Source organism: Dromiciops gliroides, chromosome 1, assembly GCF_019393635.1.
Source record: "Dromiciops gliroides isolate mDroGli1 chromosome 1, mDroGli1.pri, whole genome shotgun sequence".
Taxonomy (NCBI): Eukaryota; Metazoa; Chordata; class Mammalia; order Microbiotheria; family Microbiotheriidae; genus Dromiciops; species Dromiciops gliroides.
Window position 1 is genome coordinate 530,663,120 of NC_057861.1, and position 21,265 is coordinate 530,684,384.

The window sequence follows — 21,265 nt, forward strand, 5'->3', positions numbered from 1 at the left end:
GTTGGCTTTTCTTTTCATGTCATATTTTTAGAGTCATATGCCAGAACCCAAAGGGATCTGATAGACTAATAAACAATGAGGCTACCTTAAATCATTCATCTCCCACAGGTTTTTATACTGGCCTAGGAATAAGGGAGAGAAGTCATTGGAAAGGTGTTATTATGGACAATCTAGCAAACAATCAACATTTTGAAATATCTAAGTATGTATTTCATTCCTACCTATCACCATAGTACCTAAATGCTCTGGCAGAGACATTATACCAGAACAAAAGATGAAGCTGCTTTTGCCCAAATGACCACATTATTATTGGAGGAGCCATTAGAGCCGATGACAGCTCTCCTCTTACACAGCAGACTATTCAAAAATAATGTCTCTTTTTTTCTATTATAAAAAAGAAATTCAACCATAAAGTCGAGTTTTATTACAATGGAAATGCTGACAGACACTTATCAACAGGGCCACAAATGGTCCTAATGTGCAACGGTAATGAAGAGAGGGAATGATATAATTAGCTGAAAATTCTTAACTTTGGATATGGAAACATGGGTTAAAAATACTTGGTTCATAAACCTGGCAGCAGGATGGAAAGGATTAGTGTGTAGGTCACAGTATCCTGGGGTAAAATACATCAATAATTAATTGGCAAATACTAATTAAGCACCTACTCTTTACTAGTCACTGAGGATGCAAAGACAAAAATGAAATCACCCCTGTTCTCAAGGAGCTTAATTCAATTGTGACATGACAGAAGCATGGCCTGGATATTTAAGGGAATTAAATTTCTGATTTAAAAAAAATTCTGTAAAGACAAAGTTGTAAGTTTGTTTCTGCATCTGGGGGTTGGTCTAGGCATGTAGTTAATTACCCATATTTTAATGTATGCATTCTCTGGTGGGAGATGGCCTCCACACATAGGGACATACGTTCTTCCTTTTCACCTCTCACCCCCAACTTAAGCCCCCCTCTACCCACTGACACAAAACTTGTGAATGGCCCTAAGTATTTGTTGTTGCATAGCACTGATAAAAGAGGAAACTTAGTATAGTGGCTCTGAAGTTGAGGACCTGGTTTTGGATTGGGTTTCAGCCCCTCAATATATGTGTAACATTGAGAAGGTTATTTAATTTCCTCTGTACTTTAGTTTTCTCATCTAAAAAATGAAGAAGTTATATTAGATGACTTACAAAGTTCTCTCCAGCCCTAAATCTATAATAGTCCTATGGTGACACTATTGCTAAAGAAGTAAAATTAAATTTTGTGCCAAGAGATGCAGATTATAGTATTTCATTGATCATACAGGAGAAACAGCAAATGGGTATTATTAGAGGGATGTATGCTAGATAGGTTGGTGAGTGGGTCAGCCATGTGTTAAGACCAACAAATAATGGATGGACAGTGTGTACTCAGTGGGAATTCATATAATGGCATGAGATCAAGACAGAAGTTCCCAATATGGTGTATGAATCCCCTTGCCAGATTCTATACAAGGATATGGAAAACAGTCAAAGAAGATGAGGGATTATGGGTACATGGTGGCCTGTACCAGAGGAAGGTGTATTCAGACCCATGAGATCACATATACCTTAAGGATCAGATCCATTTATCTGATCAACTTGCAGTGCCAAACTCTGAGAGGACAGGACCTTGAATAGGAGTAAGTAGTGATAAGATGAAGGGCATTCAGAGAACAGTTCCTAGTGTCCTCCCTGTCCTGGATCTCAACACATGGAGGTAAGAGGAGGCACATCTCTTAGCCTAGAATCAATCAAATACCACTATTATTGTTGTTGTTCATCCTTCATTTTAGAAGAGGACCAGTGTCATCATGGGTGATGTCTTGACTTACATATTAATTGAATTTAAGTGAGAGTGGCACACAATCATAAGCCCCACTCTCTCTTCCAGAGTCATTGAAGCCCAGTTGCAGGACAAAAGTCAAGATGACCGGTGATGACCAGGAAGCAGTGCATCCTCAATGCCTGGCTGAGTTCTGAGTGCTCATGGCCATTGTTACAAATTATTCTCATCTGCCTGTGAACTACTGATAACTCATAAGATCGCAGGATCCTAGATTTTGAACTAGAAGGAAACTTAGAGTCCATTTAGTCTAATTCTCTCACTGAAGATAAGAAAACCAAGTTTCAGGGTTTAAGTGACTGACCCCAAATCACACAAAATGTGTTGGAGCCAAGATTTGAACTTAGGTCTTCTTGACTCCAGGATTAGCTACCTCATGATGTTGCCTCTAACTCAAAGCTTGGCTTTGAGTTCACATTGTGATTTTTTAAAAAAATAATTTTTATATAAATATGAAAACCATTAAATGATGGAAAGATTGAGAATCTCTGAACCATGCCTTTTTTCAGTATTCAATTCATTATTATTATTATTATTATTTTTTGGACAGTATTCAATTCAATAAACGTTAAGTGCCAACTATGTGTCAGGCATTGTAGTAAGCACTGAGGATACAAAAAGAGTCAAAAGACAGTCCCTAGGGGCAGCTAGGTGGCGCAGTGGATAAAGCACCGGCCCTGGATTCAGAAGGATCCGAGTTCAAATCTGGCCTCAGATTCTTGACACTAGCTGTGTGACCCTGGGCAAATCACTTGACCCTCATTGCCCCGCAAAAAAAAAAAAAAAAATTTAAAAAAAAAAAAGACAGTCCCTGCCTTCAAGGAACTTATAATCTAGTGGTGGAGACAACATGCAAACAAATATATACAAAACAAGTCAAATATAGAATAAATAGGAAATAATTAACAGAGAGAAGGCACTAGAATTAAGAGGTGTTAGGTAAGACTTCCTGTAGGAGGCGGAATTTTAGTTGGGACTTGAAGCTAGGGAGATCAGTTGTTGAAATGGAGGAGGGAGAGCATTCCAGACATGGGAAAGAGCCAAAGGGAGCCGATAGATGGAATGTCTTATTCCTGGAACAGCCAGGAGGCCAGTGTTACTAGATCAAAAAGTATGTGTACGGGGCAGCTAGGTGGGCAGTGGATAGAGCACTGGCCCTGGAGTCAGGAGTACCTGAGTTCAAATACGGCCTCAAACACTTAACACTTACTAGCTGTGTGACCTTGGGGAAGTCACTTAACCCCAATCGCCTCACTAAAAAAAAAAAAAAGTATGTGTGTGAGGTTCAAGAGGAATGGGAAGGAAGGAGGGGGATAGGTTATAAAGGTATTTGAATGCCAAAGAGAGCATTTTGTATTTAATCCTTGAGGCAATAGAGAACTACTGGAGTAGGGGGAGGATGGGTATGACATGATCACATCTGTACTTTAGGAAGATCACTTGAGTGACTGGAGAATAGGGAAAGACTAAAGATAGGAAGACCCACCAGCGGGCTATTGTAGTCATCGAAGCATGAGGTGACATGCACCTCCACCAAAGTGGTGGCAGTGTCATAAGAGAGAAGGCAGCACAAATTGAAAGATATTGAAAAGATGAAATCCATAGGCTCTGGCAACAGCTTAGGATATAGGGCATAAAAGATAGTGAGGAATCCAGGATGACTCCTAGACTGTGGGCCTGAGGAACTGGGATAATGATGTTACCCTCTGGAGTAATAGGCAAGGTGTGTGCTTGTGTGTGCGTGTGTGCATGTGTATGTGTGTGTGTGTGTGTGTGTGTGTGTAGGGGAGGTTGTTTAGGGGAAAAGATAGTGAATTTTGTTTTGGGCATATTAAATTTTGTATTTTAGTATTTAAATTGAGTAGATTCTAAATATAGCAATGCTAGGATTCTCAATTAATGTGTCCTAGAAAGATGATTAAGAGTTAAAGAATTGGGGCAGCTAGGTGGTGCAGTGGATAGAGCACCGGCCTTGGAGTCAGGAGTACCTGAGTTCAAATCCGGCCTCAGACACTTAACACTTACTAGCTGTGTGACCCTGGGCAAGTCACTTAACCCCAACTGCCTCACTTTAAAAAAAAAAGAGAGAGAGTTAAAGAATGCTTTATTGATTTATTAATGTTTTATCTTGATATTTCAAAATCAATCTCATACTACTCCCCTTCATAGGCTCTCTACATTCTAGCCACACTAAACTAATCTCTTCCCCTGGATTCTAGTCCTTCCTTTTCTCTTATCTCCCTGCCTTTGCTCAGACCATCTTCCTTAACTGGAATGAATATTCCTTTATCCAACTGCACTGGTTGATATCTCTCCCTCCCTTCAAGGATTCATTCAGGTGTCATCTCCTCCATGAAGTCTTCCTTGCTTCACTCAGCTGGAAGGGAACTCAATCACAAATATCTCAGAATCCAGTGGTAGGGCCACTCCTTTGCACTTTTTGCATTCTGCCTTTTATTCTTGTCAAATGTGATGTCATCTGATTTCTCCAATTAGATCTCAATTTCTTTGAGTAAAGGAACCATGTCTTATTTCATCTTTGTGTTGCCAGTGCCTTGCACATAGTTGGAGGCAAATAAACGTTTATTGAATTGAGTAGACAATCTACCTCTTTTTTTGTTAAAGTACCCTCCCCTTGTAATTTGAAGAGAACACCAGGGAAAAGAACATAAGAGGGAAAATATAAAAAAGTTTAAGGGACATTTCATCCCAATTTATTTGTGTGTTGTCTCCTTCCAAAAGGATTTGCAGGTGTTTACCAATAGAAATCTAGTGAAAACTAAAAATGTAATGATAAAAAAAAGAACAGAGTCCATATAAGAGGAGTAGAAGGAATATATGCTATCAGGCTCTGAATTGAGAATATTAAGCTATTTAATGTATTTATTTGACTCTGAGTTTTTTGGCACTTAAGACAAAAGCGGGGTGGGGGGGTCATTTGGTTACAGTTTTTATTATCTGGCAAGTAAGAGGTCTGCAAAGACAAAATATTTCCCTGGAACTAAGCTCAAGTAGAAATTGATTGTGAGAGTCCTTGAAGAAAGGACATGTTAGGGAAACATAATATCATCTCAGTTCAATTATATGTCATAATATATTATTGAACATATATTCTAGATACCTGAGAACTGAAACGAAATCTAAGATCTTCAGTTAACAAGGTAAGATCTAAGAGAATATTGGATTCAGAATCACAGGTCTTGGGTCAAAATTATGTCTCTTCCACTACTGATATCTCTGGGCCTCAGTTTCCTTATCCATAAAGTGAGGGGAGTTGGACTAGATTGCTTCTGAAGTGCCTTTCAGTTGAGAATCTGTGATCCTGTTATTCTTCTGGGCCTCCATTCTCCCTATCAGGGGGATAAACAACATAAGCTCCAAGGTCCCCAGCAGTTCTAAATCTAAACTCCTATGATTGCTATATAAAGTCCATAAGACAGAAGCCAAAGTTACCCTAAGTCTTTGACTTCGTGTGGGAATGTGCCAAGGTAAACAGAAGACCCCCAGGGTACCCTGAGCTCATTAAAATAGCTTACATGTGGATGCCTCACAGTGACCATTCTCAGTGCTCCATTTCCCATATTCCTTAGTTACAGAGGGACCTGTACTAAACAGACGCGAGGATTATTTTATTAGCACTTTAACACACTCTAAAACAGTCCCTTTAAAGAAAATGGATACTCCCATTACGCACAAATAAGCATTAAATGGTGTGGGCCTTTTCTTTTTTTTCTTTTTTTCCCATTTGGTTTGTTTTTGTTTTTGCATTTTTAGAATGGAAACAGTTTTACTTGTACACAAAGCATTACTACTAACGTCTTCATTAGAGAAAATCCTGTTCAGAGCTGTTTCTTCTGAAGGTTGAATGCTATTCTGGCTATTACAACATAGCAAATGGTTGTAAGCTGCAGGGGTTTGCCAAGGTACTGAAGCAGGCAACTATAAATGGCAAATGAAGATGTCTTAATAGTTGAGTCTAATCCTTTAGCTGTACAAAGGTGGGAAAAGGTATGTTACTTACTAAAGAGCCAAAGGTTACTAATTTAGAAGGACATCAGAGAATAAAAAAATATCTTTTCAAAGCTTCTTTTCCCCTTACCCCGAGCTCCCAAACATATACATACACAATTCAGATAAGAGTCAGCTTCTCACTTTGACTTTCAACAGAGTGCTTCCTGTTACTTGGAATTTTTTTTCTTCTATAATTCACCAAAGATAAAACTAAGTAGCAAAATATTTCTGGTGCACTTCCAAGAACTGGTCAAAATGTAAAGAAGACTTTTCTATGATGAAAAAGTGGCTAAAAACCTGGATTAAGTGGACCAAAAAAGGAAACTTTATTCTGGGAATATTGTTATTGCAAGTCTTTTCAATGCACTATACTCTGAACCCTCATTGCATTCATGGAGTATCAATACTGGAAGGTACCTACCTAGTTCAATCCCCTGACTTTGTAGATAGTTGAACTGAGGCCCAGAGAAAAAAGGTGACTTGACTGAGGTCCAGACTAGAAGCTGGGCCTCTCAGACTCTGTGTCCTGTCCTGTTCCCACCAGACTACACTATAACATGAAACCTGGTCTAGCACAATTCTACCTCATTTTCATTTCAGGAGAAATTAGATGTTGGAAGAACCATAAGGGCATGGTTATAACGTGGCCTCATTTACATGTTCCATGGGATTGACAGTATTGTAGAAGAAAAGGCAAGGAGAGTCATTTGAGAAGCTCCAAGCTGACTGGAGTCTTAAAAGTTTCTGTTTGCTAGGAGTGAGACAAGCTACCAGGTTTGCATGTCACAATGTACTCTTGGATACTGCTGATGATGTTCATCAGATAAAACCATTAGATTTTTCATGATAAATGAGCACATGATTGAAAACTAGTTCAACTTGCTCATTAAAAAGAATAGATGTCAACACAATTAAAATGGAATGACAGTCTATTGATAAATTTAACCCAGATATTGGAGGATATAAAATATAAATCTTTCATGAAGCAGACAGAAATGAAAAGGGAACATATTATAACTACAGGGAAAAAAGAATTAATCAAGTATGCATATAAAGGCCTCTACTAGATACCTTGGCACACTATAGAATTTTATAATGCATTTATTATACAAACCCTTGTATGATGTAATATATGGCAACTTATCCTATATTTCCCCTTTTGACTGATATTAATACTCCCAAAGATGCTGGAGAAAGAGGCTGTCATTTTGATCTAGTGAGATTTTAAAATGAATCTTCTTTTTAAGATGAAAGTTCACCAGGGAAGGGTGAACCTCATACATAATATCATTCGTTTTTGTCTTCTCTTAAATAGTCTCAACTTATACAACACTGCAAGGATAATTCATTTTTTTTTTTTGCGACAAAAATTGTTGTAAAGAGAATGTAAAACAAATAGTAATTTCCCTTTGGCTTTCATCATAATTTCACAAATTAGCTGGGCAACTCTTTAACTACTTTGCTTGTGGCAGCAAGGTAGGAAACAAATGGAAATTCAGAGGTAATATAACATCAACTTCTTGAGAGAGGCAAATAGTTGATGCCCTGATTTCTCAAAATTTTCCTCTCTCAGAAAGATGGACCTCTGTATCTCTTGCTACTTGCACCTCACACTGGCATCAGCAAATATACCTCTCAACTAGATTAGAAACCTCTTGAAGGTAAGAACCATGACATGAACTATTTCGAAAGACTGCTTAGAAAAATGCTGAGCACAGACCAATATATGATGAATATTTGTTTTTTGACTGATTGGATACACAAACATCTGCTCTTCACACCTCACCATGACTATAGCAAGATCTGAGCAGCTAAGGAACAAATCTTTCATATGTTCCCAGAAGAATTCCATTAACACAAATCTTCTCAGGATAGTACACCGAATAATTTCCTTGATTTTCTAATTCTGTGTGATGAATTTCCACAGAATCAATGTTACAAAACTCAAATAGACCTCAAGTCATAGCCCTTCTTCATTGACAGAGATAACCAAATTTCTAGTACAGAAAGAAACTGTTGAGGATATAAGAATGGTTGTAGTCCTTCTCCTCCTTTAGTTTTTCATCTTTTTTCCTCTTCTTTTGTCAAAAAATAAAACTAGTACTAATTTTTCCTTGTCTGATTTGACCATTTTTCCTTATTTATCATTTAAAACTTATAAGTAATATTTAATCTACATGAGAGAATTTAACAGTTACTTAGGATATGGGACCAAAAATAAATCCCACAGCTACACATTAGTAGGAAAAATGAAATAAATGTACGGGGCCATGTTGGATTAGTTCTCTGGGCTGGTTTAGTTAGTGTGGGATTGGTGGAGAATCATAGCAGTGTCTTCCTACCCAAAGTACTCCACAAACATGTAAGATACCTACATTCTTTACTAATGATTTTTTCTGTAGCTAATAAGATACAAACAGGAACAAAAAGGAGACAGGATAAGAGGAATGGAGCATATGGTACAAAAAGGAAAAGCAGAATTAGGTTGCTCAATTAAAAGACTGAAGAAACCAAGAGATCTTAGAAATGTAGGGAAGCATTTTAAAATTTAGTTATTTTTCCTCTTGACTTTAAGAAATAGGACCTTGCTTCTTAAACCTATATATTATAGAACCTGGTCTTTCTTCTTCTTTACAATGCCAAGTATTATTAATCAGGACCATTTTATATTTCATTTTAAATTTAATACATACCTGTCCTTCCACTATCCATCTGGAAATAGAGGTTTTCCCATCATAACCAGGCCGGAACTGAAGTGTTGCTGATCGAGGACTGATATTGGAAATCACCAAATTGGAAGGGGCTCCAGGAAGTTCTGAAGATGGAAGAGAGGGGGAAAAGACAGAAATTTAAGCTGTCATGTCCCAGGTCTATATATGTATTATATAAGTCCATGGTGGTATTCATTATTTCTGCAAGAAACATCTTCAAAATACCTACTTAAACAAAATCAACAATTTGCTAATAAGAATCAGAAAGAGTGAAACTTTATAAACAACGTCAAGGGGTAATGGTTTGTATGATGAAAGTGAGATCCTAGCTATATAGTATATGGTAGTCACCCAAAGCCCCACTTAACCTGAGGTATTAGTATTTGAAGTTTGTGTTAATATGATTTTGAAGATTATAAACTTCTTGAGGGGGAAGGGACAGAGCAGAGGACATGCCTTAATTTTCTTTCCATAGTGCCTAGCATGGTATCTTGTAGATAGGAAGTTCTTAAAAATGGGGGGTAGGTATGAATTAATGAAAAATATAACTTTCTGATTCCTCAGTTGTTGCACACTGCACCTGTAGTCTTATAATTCTGCCTAGGCAATATGAATGGGGTGGAAGCAAGGGTAGCAGAACACTTGATCAAGCATGGTTTCCAAGACAAGATATAAATAGCAGCTATTATTTGTTTGTTTTTGGTGAGGCAATTGGGGTTAAGTGAATTGCCCAGGGTCACACAGCTAGTAAGTGTATAAAGTGTCTGAGGCCAGATTTGAACTCAGGTCTTCCTGAATCCAGGGCTCTATCCACTGAGCAACCTAGTTGCCCCGGACCTATTATTTGTAATGGGGATAAACTAGAAACCTTCCCAACAAGATCAGGGGTGAAGCAAGGATGCCCATCATCACTACTATTATTCAATATTGTTCTAGAAATACTGGGTATATATAAATAAGCCCCCCACCCCTGAAGAAAAAGAAATTGAAGAAATTAGAATAGGCAATGATGAAACAAAACTATTATTTTTTTCAGATGATACAATGGTATACTTGGAGAATCAACTAAAAAACTGGCTGAAACAATTAACAACTTCAGCAAAGTTGCAGGATATAAAATAAACCCATATAATTCATCAGCATTTATATATATTACCAACAAAGTCCACCACAAAGAGACAGTAAGGGAAATCCCATTTAAAATAACTGCAGACAATATAACATACTTGGGATCTTACCTGCCAACACAAACCCAGGAGTTATATGAACACAATTACAAATCATTTTTCACTCAAAGTCAGACCTAAACAATTGGAGAAACATTAATTGTTCATGGATAGGCTTGGCCAATTTAATAAAATTACAATTCTACATAAGTTCATTTACTTATTCAGTACTATTCCAATCCAATTACCAAAAATTATTTTATAGAGTTAGAAAAATAATAGCAAAATTCATCTGGTAGAAGAAAGGGTTAAGAGTATCAGGAGAATCAGTGTAAAAAATACGAAGGAAGGTGACTTAGAAGTACCAAATTTCAGGCTATACTACAAAGCAATAATCATGAAAACAATCTCATACTTGCTAAGAGAGGGAGTAGTGGACTAGCGAAATAGATTAGGTACATAATACATAGTAGTAAATGACTGTAGTAATCGAGTGTTTGATAAACTGAAAGATTCAAGATTTGGGGACAAGAACTCACTATGTGACAAAAACTGTTGCAAAAACTGGAAAGTAGTTTGGCTGAAATTAGCAATATCTCGCACCATATCCCAAGATAAGATCAAAATGGATACATTATTTAGACATAATAAAGTGATATCATAAGTGTATTTGGAGAACATGGAATATTTTACCTGTCTAATTTATGGATAAGGGAAGAATTTATAACTAAAGAAGAGATAGAGAAGATCAAGGCAAGTAAAATGGATATTTATTATATCAAATTAACAATCTTTTGCACAAGTAAAACCAATGCAGCCAAGATTTGAAGGAAAGTAGGAAACCAGGGAAAAATTACAAGTTTCTCTGATAAAGGCCTCATTTTTTTTTTTCGGGGCAATGAGGGTTAAGTGACTTGCCCAGGGTCACACAGCTAGTAAGTGTAAGTGTCTGAGACCAGATTTGAACTCAGGTCCTCCTGAATCCAAGGCCAGTGCTTTATTTTCACTGTGCCACCTAGCTGCCCCAAAACTCAATATTTTTTTAAAAAATTAATGTTAAAATTTTTTCTTTACATGTAAATGAGAGGGGCAGCTAGATGGCGCAGTGGATAGAGCACCGGCCCTGGAGTCAGGAGTACCTGAGTTCAAATCCGGCCTCAGACACTTAACACTTACTAGCTGTGTGACCCTGGGCAAGTCACTTAACCCCAATTGCCTCACTAAAAAACAAAAAAAACAAAAAAAACCCAAAAAATACATGTAAATGAGAAAAATACAATAAAAACTAAGTATTAAAAAAGATGCAAACAAATGTCCAGTATTTGAGCCTGGAGCTTCCTGGGTCCTGTTGCCAGGACAACCAAATTCAGGTAGATGCTTAGATCATTTGCACACTTGTCTGTTTTCTCCAACAATAAAACTAGGGGAAGATGAGCATGGGTTGTGATTCCTGATATCTGCAGATATTTTTGATCTAGGACTAACATATAACAGAAGTTCTATGACACAAGGCTCCTTTAAATAGTTAATATCTTATCTGGAGTTACTTATGACTTTAAAATGAAAGATTTTTAAAAATTATAGTTTTAGAAACCTTAAAAGTAATTGAGGAAAAGAATGCATAATGTAAAAGAACCTGACACAAGGAAATGGGGTAGAATTAAGAAAAAGAAAATGCAATCAATTTATGTAGCAGAAAAAGCTATCAGATAGCAACATGTCTGGGGAACAGTTCCTCAATTTCTCATTCCTGGGGATATTTAAAAGGAGCCTCCACCTGGGAACAATAACATGGCTTTGGTCATTGTTCAATATTGGTGTATGTAGGGATGACAAGATTTCAAGGGTTCTTGTCACATCCAATTTTAATGAATTTTGCACAGAAAATATTTAAATCAAAGGAAGAGCGATTCTTTTGGAAAATTTTTCTCTACATTTCTCAGAGCTTCTGGTTCTTTAAAATACTCTTCATCCCTTAAATGGATATAGATTTCAAGCTTACCAAACGGAATCTAGTGACATCAGCATCATATGACTTTTGCTTTAATCCAATTACTACAATATGCAATGGCATTTTATGACCTCCCTTCAGTTTCAGGTGATCTACCCGGAAAATACAGTAATAGCAATTCAATAGCCTTCCTTAACCATGGTTATCAACCATTTATTTAATATAGTTGTGCCTCATTTCCTCATATAATTCTCTATTCTGTGCATCACCAGGTGTATTGCCTGGTATAATCACAGAAATAAAGGGATGAAAGGGTTTTCCAGAGGTCAGCTAGTTCATTTTCTTGCCCCTTGCCAGGGTTGTACCTATAACTATACAATACATATGCAGGTTTATTTCATTTTTCTAAAAATGTTATGCACAAGCAGTCTGAAATCTAAATCATCATTATGTTAACAATAATAGTAATTTACCTTCTACTAAAGCCCCTCATCCTTTATTGTGGCACAGAGGTGACCCTTGGTTCTCTAAGGTTATACCAAAGGAGACAACCTCCAGAAAGCTCTGCTGAGCTGGAAACATTTCTAGTGTAGGCTCAGTGAGAGGCTGTTTATCTATCTTCTGATTACTTGCATGGGCAAATTTGGAGAGGATCATTACCAGGAAGTTGACCAGTCAATCAATAAGCATTTATGCCTACTGTGTGACAGACACTATGCTAAACCATGGGGATACAAAGAAAGACAAGAAATAGTCCCTGTTCTCTAGGAACTTATAGTCTAATCAGGGATATAATATTTAAACAACTATGAAAAAATAAGATGTGAACAGGATACATTGCAGATATTCTAAGAAGGAAGGTAATATGGTTATGAAGGCCAGGAAAGGCTTCTTATAGAATATGGAATTTTAGCTGAGACATGAAGGAAGCCTGGGAAGGCTGGAAACTGAGAGATGCAGGCATAGGAGACAGCCCATAAAAAAGCCCAGATTCTGGAGATGGAATGTCTTATTCAAGGAACAGCAAGGAGGTCAGTGTCATTGGATTGTAGAGTTTATGGAGAAGAGTAAGGTGTAAGAAGACTGGAAAGATAGAAAGGGATGAGGTTATGAAGAGCTTTAAAAGCCAAAAAGAACATTTTATATTTGGTCTTGGAGGTAATAGGGAACCATTAGTTTATTGAATGAGGGTGGATGACATGTTGAGACCTTTGGTTAGAAAAGCTCAATTAGAAAATTGAAGAGAGACTTGAGGTGGGGAGATCAAATACCAGTAGTCTACTGAGACCTTGAGTCCAGGGTGAGGCGATGAAGGGCACCAGGGTTTTTCTTTCTTCCCTGACTATGGCTACTCATAAATGAACAAATGAGTGAATGAAAAAACATTTATTAAGTTCCTACCATGTACCAAGCATATAAAACACAAAGCTATAGCGATTGCAACTGGTGCACTAAAAGAGAATATTGACACAGCCCAGTTATGAACCATGGCAAAATTGTTTTGATTGTGGTTTGTGATTCCTGCAGGGGAAAGGATCAAGATGAAAGGATTTGCATGATCCTGGGAGGGGTGTTTGAGGAGGGTGGGGAGGGAGAGGTGGTTGGAAAAGAGATGTGAATGGAGTAGTCTTTAATTGTGCACATCCCTGGAATGATCTTATCTCTACATCAGTATCCTTCCAAAAAAAAAATTCCCATCCACAACATAACAGTTACCCTGTTAGATGTTTCCTTTTTACCAATGATGTTCATTTTTACATCATGCTCATTTCCCAGGACACTTCTCATTCTGGAATCCTCCCTTGTATAAAAGAAAATGTTACATTAAAAACAACTGACATAGAAACCGTGTCTGAGAGCAAACACAACATTCTGGACCTGTATCTCATTACATCTGTCCAGAAAAGTTTGTTTCATTATCTGTTCTTCTAGACCAAAATTGGTCATTACACCTATTTAGATTTTGGCTTTTGTCAGGATTAAAAAAAAAATCTGTTTTAGTATTTTAGAACCATAAAATAATGATTTCCTTTTTGTCTGGTTGAAATCATGCCCACTTCACTTTAACTATTTCTGTTCTACTGCTCCACCCAAAGGATCAGAGTAAGGCAATATTAATCCTCTTCATACAGTTATTTTAGGGAAACAAAGCTACATAAATGATACAAATTGTTATAATTGTACTACAATGAATATATGTGTCTGAAAGTTGAAAGACTATGATGGTGAAATTTCACTAACCTGGTGGAACTCCAGAAGAAATTGTGGATGAGGTCACCAGTCCAATTCCTGTTGCTGTGACAGCTGCCACTTCAATGGTATAGGTGGTGAGAGATGACAATCCTTTAATTTTATATTCATGGGTTGTATTATTTAAAGTAAGTGTAAGACGAGAGTCATTTCTACTGTATACCTCCCAGGAAATTTGATAACCTAGAAAGCAATGACAAAACATCTCGATAATCACAATCATCTCATGCTTATTTTTTGCTTCAAGTTCCTGGATTTGCTTTCAAAATATTTTAATGGGTCCAATACCAATTTACCTTTGGTACTTGGACAGTTGTCCTAGGCTTTCCCATACCATTACAGTTGGTCTAAAGGTGTTGCAGTGGATAGAGTGTCAGGCCTGGAGTCAGGAAGACTCATCTTCCTTAATTCAAATATGTTCTCAGATACTTACTAAGTGTGTGACCCTGGGCAAGTAACAACTCTGTTTGCCTCAGTTTCCTCATCTGTAAAATGAGCGGGAGAAGGAAATGGCAAACTACTAAGAAAACCCCAAATGGGATCATAAAGATTCCGCCATGACAGAAATGGCTGAACAACAACAAAAGGAATTACATATTTTGCCCTTTTTATCTTCCCTTACCTCAAATGGTCACAATTATTTATCATTTCTAAATTTCTAAAAAAATTTAAATGTTTTACTTTTAAAAGTCTGGGGTTTTTTGTTTTAATTAATTTTGCTTCTGGTTTTGCATATTTTTTTGTTGTTTTGCTTTTTCCCTTTCTATTTTCTAGTGTAATTTTAATCTCCTATATCCCCCATTCCATCAAATAGCCTGACACTCACAATTTACTTGACTCCAGATATCTTTATGATTTGGGTTCAGAGGAAAAAAGGCCTATGTGGCTCTTAAATCAAAACCTTTTATAAGAAAGTTTAATACATCACCACACACAAGGAAGCTTTAAAAATATCACTTGATGATAGAGACAATGATGAAAAGACCTAGGATGGACAAAGTTGAAGGGGGAAAAAAAAACCCAAGAATATATATTTTTCTTACTCTTAGGCAATTATCTTGATGCTGAAAAATTATCAGGCATTTTAATTTCCACAAGTGCCATTTCTTTGAGATGGAAATAATGAAAATGGTTATAGACATTAACACACCATGCAGACACCAAGAAATGGGAGCACACTATACAGCTAGACTAATTCTTGTTTTGTTTTGTTTTGCAGGCAATGAGGGTTAAGTGACTTGCCCAGGGTCACACAGCTAGTAAGTGTTAAGTGTCTGAGGCTGGATTTGAACTCAGGTACTCCTGACTCCAAGGCCAGTGTAGACTAATTCTTAATAGCTTTAAGAAGAAAAAAAATAGATTAAATGTCAGGAACTGCTGTCAGAAACAGCTACAGTCCTTTCCCGTTGCATCTGATTTCAATTGCCTTTCTATGCAATCCTGTTAGGGATTAGCTCCCCCTGGGACAGTAGTAAAATAAAGGCAGGTAGGGCTAAGGGTTGTTTATTCTAGATGTCAAGGTCCACTTACTAAAAGGCCAGTATGACTGGATCATAGGGTTCAAGAGGGGGAGTACCGTATAATTCAGCTAGAAATGGAGGTTGGGGCCAGGTCATAAAGGGCTTTCAAAGACAATCAGAGCAGCTTATATTTGATCCTAGAGGTAATAAGGAGCCACTGGAATTTTTTTGGTTAGGCGAGTGACATGGATAGATTTGCACTTTGGGAAAATCATTTTTGGAAGTTGGGTGGACATTAGATTGGAGAAAAACGAAATGGTGGCGAGGAGGAGAAGAAGGAGGAAGAGAGACTAACTTAGAGGGTATTGTAAAAGTTCAGATGAGACAGGAGTGTCAGAATTAAGACACTGGCTATATGAATAAAGAAAAGGGGGTAACTAGGAATGATGTTGTAAAGGTAGGAACAACAAGATTTGGCAACTCATTAGATTATGTCTTGTGAGGAAGAATGAAGATTCAAATATAACTCCAAGGTTGGGAACCTGGGGAACTGTCTAGGTGTCCTTGACAGAAATAGGTAAGTTTGAAATAGAATTGGGTTTGGGGGGAAAAGATGAGTTAAGTTTTGGACAAGTTGAATTTTAGATGCCTATGAAACATCCAGTTTTAAAAATATAATAGAAAATTGCTTATGGCACTTGGGAGAGAATCTATGACTATATATAGAAATCTAGAAATCATCTGATTTGAGATGATTATTGAACCCATGAGAAGTGATTAAATCACCAAGTGAGACTGCAGAGAAAAATAGAAGAGGGCCCAAAAATAGAACCTTAAGGTACACCCAAAGTTATAGGATGTGATATGGAAGATGAATCAGAAAAGCAGATTGAGATAGAGTGGTCACAAAGGCAGAAGCAGAACCAAGAAAGAGCAAAGCTATGAAAATCCAGAGTGGAGCAAATATTAGAAGTGAGTGTGAGGAAAGAATATGAAAGACATAGGCATAGACAACTTTGGAAAAGAGATATAATATATTAGTTTGAAGAGATTGTAGGATATAATAAAAAATTCAGGATAAAGAAGATGGGCATCTTTGCAAATAGTAGAGGAGGAATGAAGATATAGGGAGACATTTAAGATTAAACAGATTTGATGATTGTGGGGGCAATCTGCTGTGGAGAAAAAAGGGAATGGGATGAAGGGTACATGTAGAGAAGATGATCTTGGCGAGAAGAGTTACTTCTTACCAAAAACTAGAGTAAAAGAAGAGAGAATGAAGGATGAATGAAGGAGAATGAAAGAGCTTTGAGAAGAAGGGATGGGAGGAAGGGGGAATTCATGGTGAATGGTCTCTATTTTCTTGAAAAAGTATAGGGCCAGGGGCAGTCACATGGAGCAGTGGGTAGAGCACTGGCCCTGGAGTCAGGAGGATCTGAGTTCAAATTCAGCCCCACACATGCATGTTTAACCCCAGGCAAGGCCCTGAACTCTGAATGCCTTCAAAAGAATAATAAAGTATAGGTCCAGATCTTCAGCTAAGAGAGAAGAAATGGTATGAGAGACTCAAAGAGAGAAGTAAAGATCTAAAATGGTCTCTATAGGAAGTAGGAGAGCAAATCAATTAGAAGGAAAAGGCTTGTCTTGCTGTGGTGAGGGTCCGGTTCACATAAGGTAACATGAATTTGCATTGGATCAGGCTGTATGAATTATTCTAGTTCCATCATGAAATGAATGTAAATATATACAAAGTAAAGACAAAGTAGTTGTGTGAAGGGAGAAGGGACTTAACATTTAGAGCTGTAGTATCAAACTCAAACAGACAGGGTGGGGCACTCAATCATAAATAAGGATCCCTGCTCACCACATATTAATTTAGAAAACCACAGGTTAACATTATCTTTGTTTTATTTTATTTATGATGTTAAATGTTTCCCACTTACATTTTAGGTAGCACTGGAGAGTCTTGTGGGCCTTACGAAATCCATGGATAGGGTGTTTGATACCTCTGATTTAGGAGATAAGGAAAGGCTTCCTATAGGAATTAGCTTGAGCTTGCTGGCCAGCTCTACCTCTATGTGGTATTTGACTTGTCAACTTGTAATTCTGGCCTCCAGTCCAGCCTGTCCATGCTTGTACATGCATGTAAGTGGACCAACCATTCCATTACTAATCTTTACGCTTACTCTGGATTGCAGTATCCATTTTCTCCTCTATCCTGTGGCTATTGCCAACATCTCTTACCCAAATCACCTATCCATCTGACACTTGGAGTTGTTAAACTCCTATAGCTCAACATAATATTCAAGGTCTATAAGCTAATAACATTATGTTTTATTTAGTTCTTTCATATTCAATCATTCAGTGACTTGGGATCAATTTTATATTGTTGATGCTCAAGGGTAAATAGAAGTCTTCTAAATAACTATTGTGAAACATTTTTTATATGTATGGACAAGCTTGGAAGGATCAACTATGCATTATCTGAACCAATTCTCTTAATGGTTCAGAATTTAATATTAATGTTGCCAAGCCTATTCCAAAGGCATAAAAACCCAGTGTTACATAATGTTGAACCTATGTGGTAGTTAACTTTAGCTGCTCAAAACCATTCACGATAAAAATGCACACAAAATGGTGGCATTGGTTGAAAATACTGACCTGGAGCAAGAGCACAGTGGCAGCATTTAGTAAATACTCTAGTTACAGCGATTTAGTATAGAATGGTTATGATCTATTGGCATAAAAACTGATAAAATGATATACTAAAAATCTTAAGGATAACCATGGAGATGCCAATAAAACCCGATATAATCAGGCTAGGATAAATAAAAACAAAATTGAGTTGAATGAGCTGGACCAAGAATATTTAATAAAAATTGCAGCTAAAGTCTAGTCATAACACAGATGGGCAGAACTTTGGTCCATGTGGTGAGGAAAGATGTTCTCTATTTTATAGGCAACTTTTCCAGGGATGTGTCTGGTGGAGTCCAATCAGTCTGGACAGCAAATGTTTCATCTGGCTCTAATGTAAGCAAGAGGAGGGAAGGTGCCACAGACCCTTCCTTCTGCATTGGCACTCTACCTTCTCCATAAACGGCTGCCTAACGGAGACTAACGACCAGAGGAGTTTCAGAAATAATTTTCTGTTGATCTGAAGTAAATTCTCTACAAGAGAGCAGTACATCCAATCACAAACTGTCTGTCTATATCCTGGCCCTCATAAATCAGAGTTTACAGAGGGAGAGAGGAAGATACTGAAATTTACAATGAGAGCCCTGGGTAATTTACTAAGAAGGCTGGCTCTTTTCCCCCTTCTTTGTGCCTTTCTCTCATTCTGGACCCAGAATTAAAAGAAATCACAGTGAATGATATCTATGAACCAAAGCTAGTAAAATAGTAGCTTCTTCCCAGATATTTAGACCTTAAAGCAGCATTGTATACAACACCAAGCTAATCGGTCTATCAAACAATTCCAGCAGTTGCCATTCATAGCAACACACAGCTTTGATAGGAAGTCTCAAAAGGATCATCCGATGGAATAAAATTTTCCTGGAATTGGAGCCTTGGGTTCTTGTTTCTCTCACTAAAATAGGTTTTATTTTTGGGTGCATCTCTTTAGGAAACACTTGAACCTTTGGCATGAAATAAACCTGTTTGGTGGGACTGTCACGGTCCATTGGTAGTCCAAGTCATTCTTAGAGATGCCAATCTGTCACCAACAGAGCAGCATTCTACTACAGCCAATGCATTATGGCTTGCCTTATTGGGAACAGGCTACTAATTATTACATTCCTTTGGGGAAGAGAGGTTCCTGAAGCATGGTTGAACAGAGGCTAATGAAATAATCACAATGGTGTAGTCCTGTCCCTCTCCAGGACCTTTCTCTTGCACAGCTATAACAAAATAAATATGGCCAGGAATTACTTCATTGCTGCCCCACCACCTTTAAGGTGAAATTATTTAACTTGAGAGCTAGAGAATAGTCTGAATAGGAGAAGATGAGAGAGGAGGAAAAACAAAGAAAAAACTAAGCAAGCAGCATTTCTACTTTAAGAGCTATAGAATGGAAAGTCCTTGAGGACAGAGGGAACTTTTCAAGTAATTTGTTGTTGTTGTTTGGTTTGGTTTTGTATCATGTCAATTAGTCTGTTAATCAATAAGAATTTATTAAATTCCCGGGGCAGCTAGGTGGAGCAGTGGATAGAGCACCAGCCCTGGATTCAGGAGGAACTGAGTTCAAATCCGGCCTCAGACACTTGACACTTACTAGCTGTGTGACCCTGGGCAAGTCACTTAGCCCTCATTGCCCCACAAAAAAAAAAAGAAAAGAAAAGAAAAGAATTTATTAAGTTCCCATTACATACTAGGTATTGTACTAGGTGCTGGGACTACAAAGATAAGTATGAAAACAATCTTTACTAACAAGGAGCTCACATTCTATGAAGGAAGACAACAAATATGTGAAATATACACGCATATGGGCAAACACACACACACACACACACACACACACATACAACTACAAGGTAGATAGGATAAAGTTGACCTGAAGTCAATCTCTAAGACAACATAATGCTCCAAGATAGGAATAGCAATGCAACCAAGCCTTCTGTGGGAGAATGCCACATTTTGTAATACTAGCATTCCTTTCTATATCAGAGAGTACAAACAGTGCCATCATAAACAACAGATTTTGCTTGAAACGAAAGGTATTTATTTAAATAAAATCTTGTAATGAGTTCATTAAATTCTATTAGCTACTTAAAAAAACCCAGGTGATCATAAATTGGAAGTAATGACAACGGCTGTTTAGCAATAAAAGGTTTGCTCATATCAAATGATCCTGCCCGTGGATTATTCTTGTTACTCTAAATAGGAATAAAACATGCTGCCTTTTCTGAAAGGGCAGGGCAGGTGGCTACATTAGTGAGGAACAAATGTGTATTTATTTCTTGATTTAAAAAAAAATGATAGTTCTTCGAGACTAAAACTATGAGGGAAATTTAGCTTATATTTTGTTTATATGTGAAACCTAAAAGTAGATTCTACTGACATTATGAATCAAATATAGGTCTCATTCAAACTTTCTTCCCTCTGAAATCAGTAGTAAGTATGGCTTTAATTCATTTCAAAGAATTGGTCCCTAAGGTACTATCCCCAGACCCCCTTAGCTTTCAAGTCAGAGCTTCCTGTTGGCTTGTAGAGAGAAGAGTAGCTGTTCAGATAAACTTCATTCAGCTAAACTATCTGAAATACCTCATCAATCCACTGCTAGTCACAGTGAATTTTCTTTCTATTCTTCATCTCCAGGCAGAAGAAGGGATCCCCCACCATTTTGCTTAAAAACACAAGCCAAAACAAACAGCACTATATTCATTGAGTTTCAAATCTCCTTCAGAAGAGCTTTAGCAGTCACAAGGGGGCAGTTAGCTGGCCCAGTGAATAGAGAACTGGCCCTGAAGTTGGGAGGACATGAGTTCAATTCTCACCTCAGTCACTCACTAGTTGTATGACCCTGGGCAAGTTACTTAACCTCAATTACCTTAAACATCCAGGGCCATCTCCAGTTGGCTCTGGAGGAGAGGGTGAGTTTGGTGAACTTGCACAGCCCTCCCTCACTTAAATCCAATTCAGTGCAAGTCATGACATCACCCCGATGTCATGGTCCTCTTTGGGAACAAAGGACAAACAACAAGCAATCACAAAAGACCTTTGAGCCTGGTATGTCTCTCACTTTTGGACAGTAGTTTTTCTCACACTTGATTTTAGCTTAGTTTCTTTTTTCTTCTTTTTTTTTTTTGTTTTTGCAGGGCATTGAGGGTGAAGTAACTTGCCCAGGGTCACACAGTTAAT

The 21,265-nt window shown here is 37.5% G+C and overlaps 1 protein-coding gene across 1 annotated transcript in view; it reads right to left on the reverse strand.

The window, feature by feature from the left end:
- The window catches only part of SDK1 (sidekick cell adhesion molecule 1), a 1,142,665-nt gene that overhangs the window by 219,109 nt on the left and 902,291 nt on the right, over positions 1-21,265 (reverse strand). Inside the window, 2 exon segments of the mRNA XM_043999243.1 lie at positions 8,565-8,686; positions 13,941-14,132. Of these exon segments, the coding sequence (XP_043855178.1) occupies positions 8,565-8,686; positions 13,941-14,132 (314 nt within the window).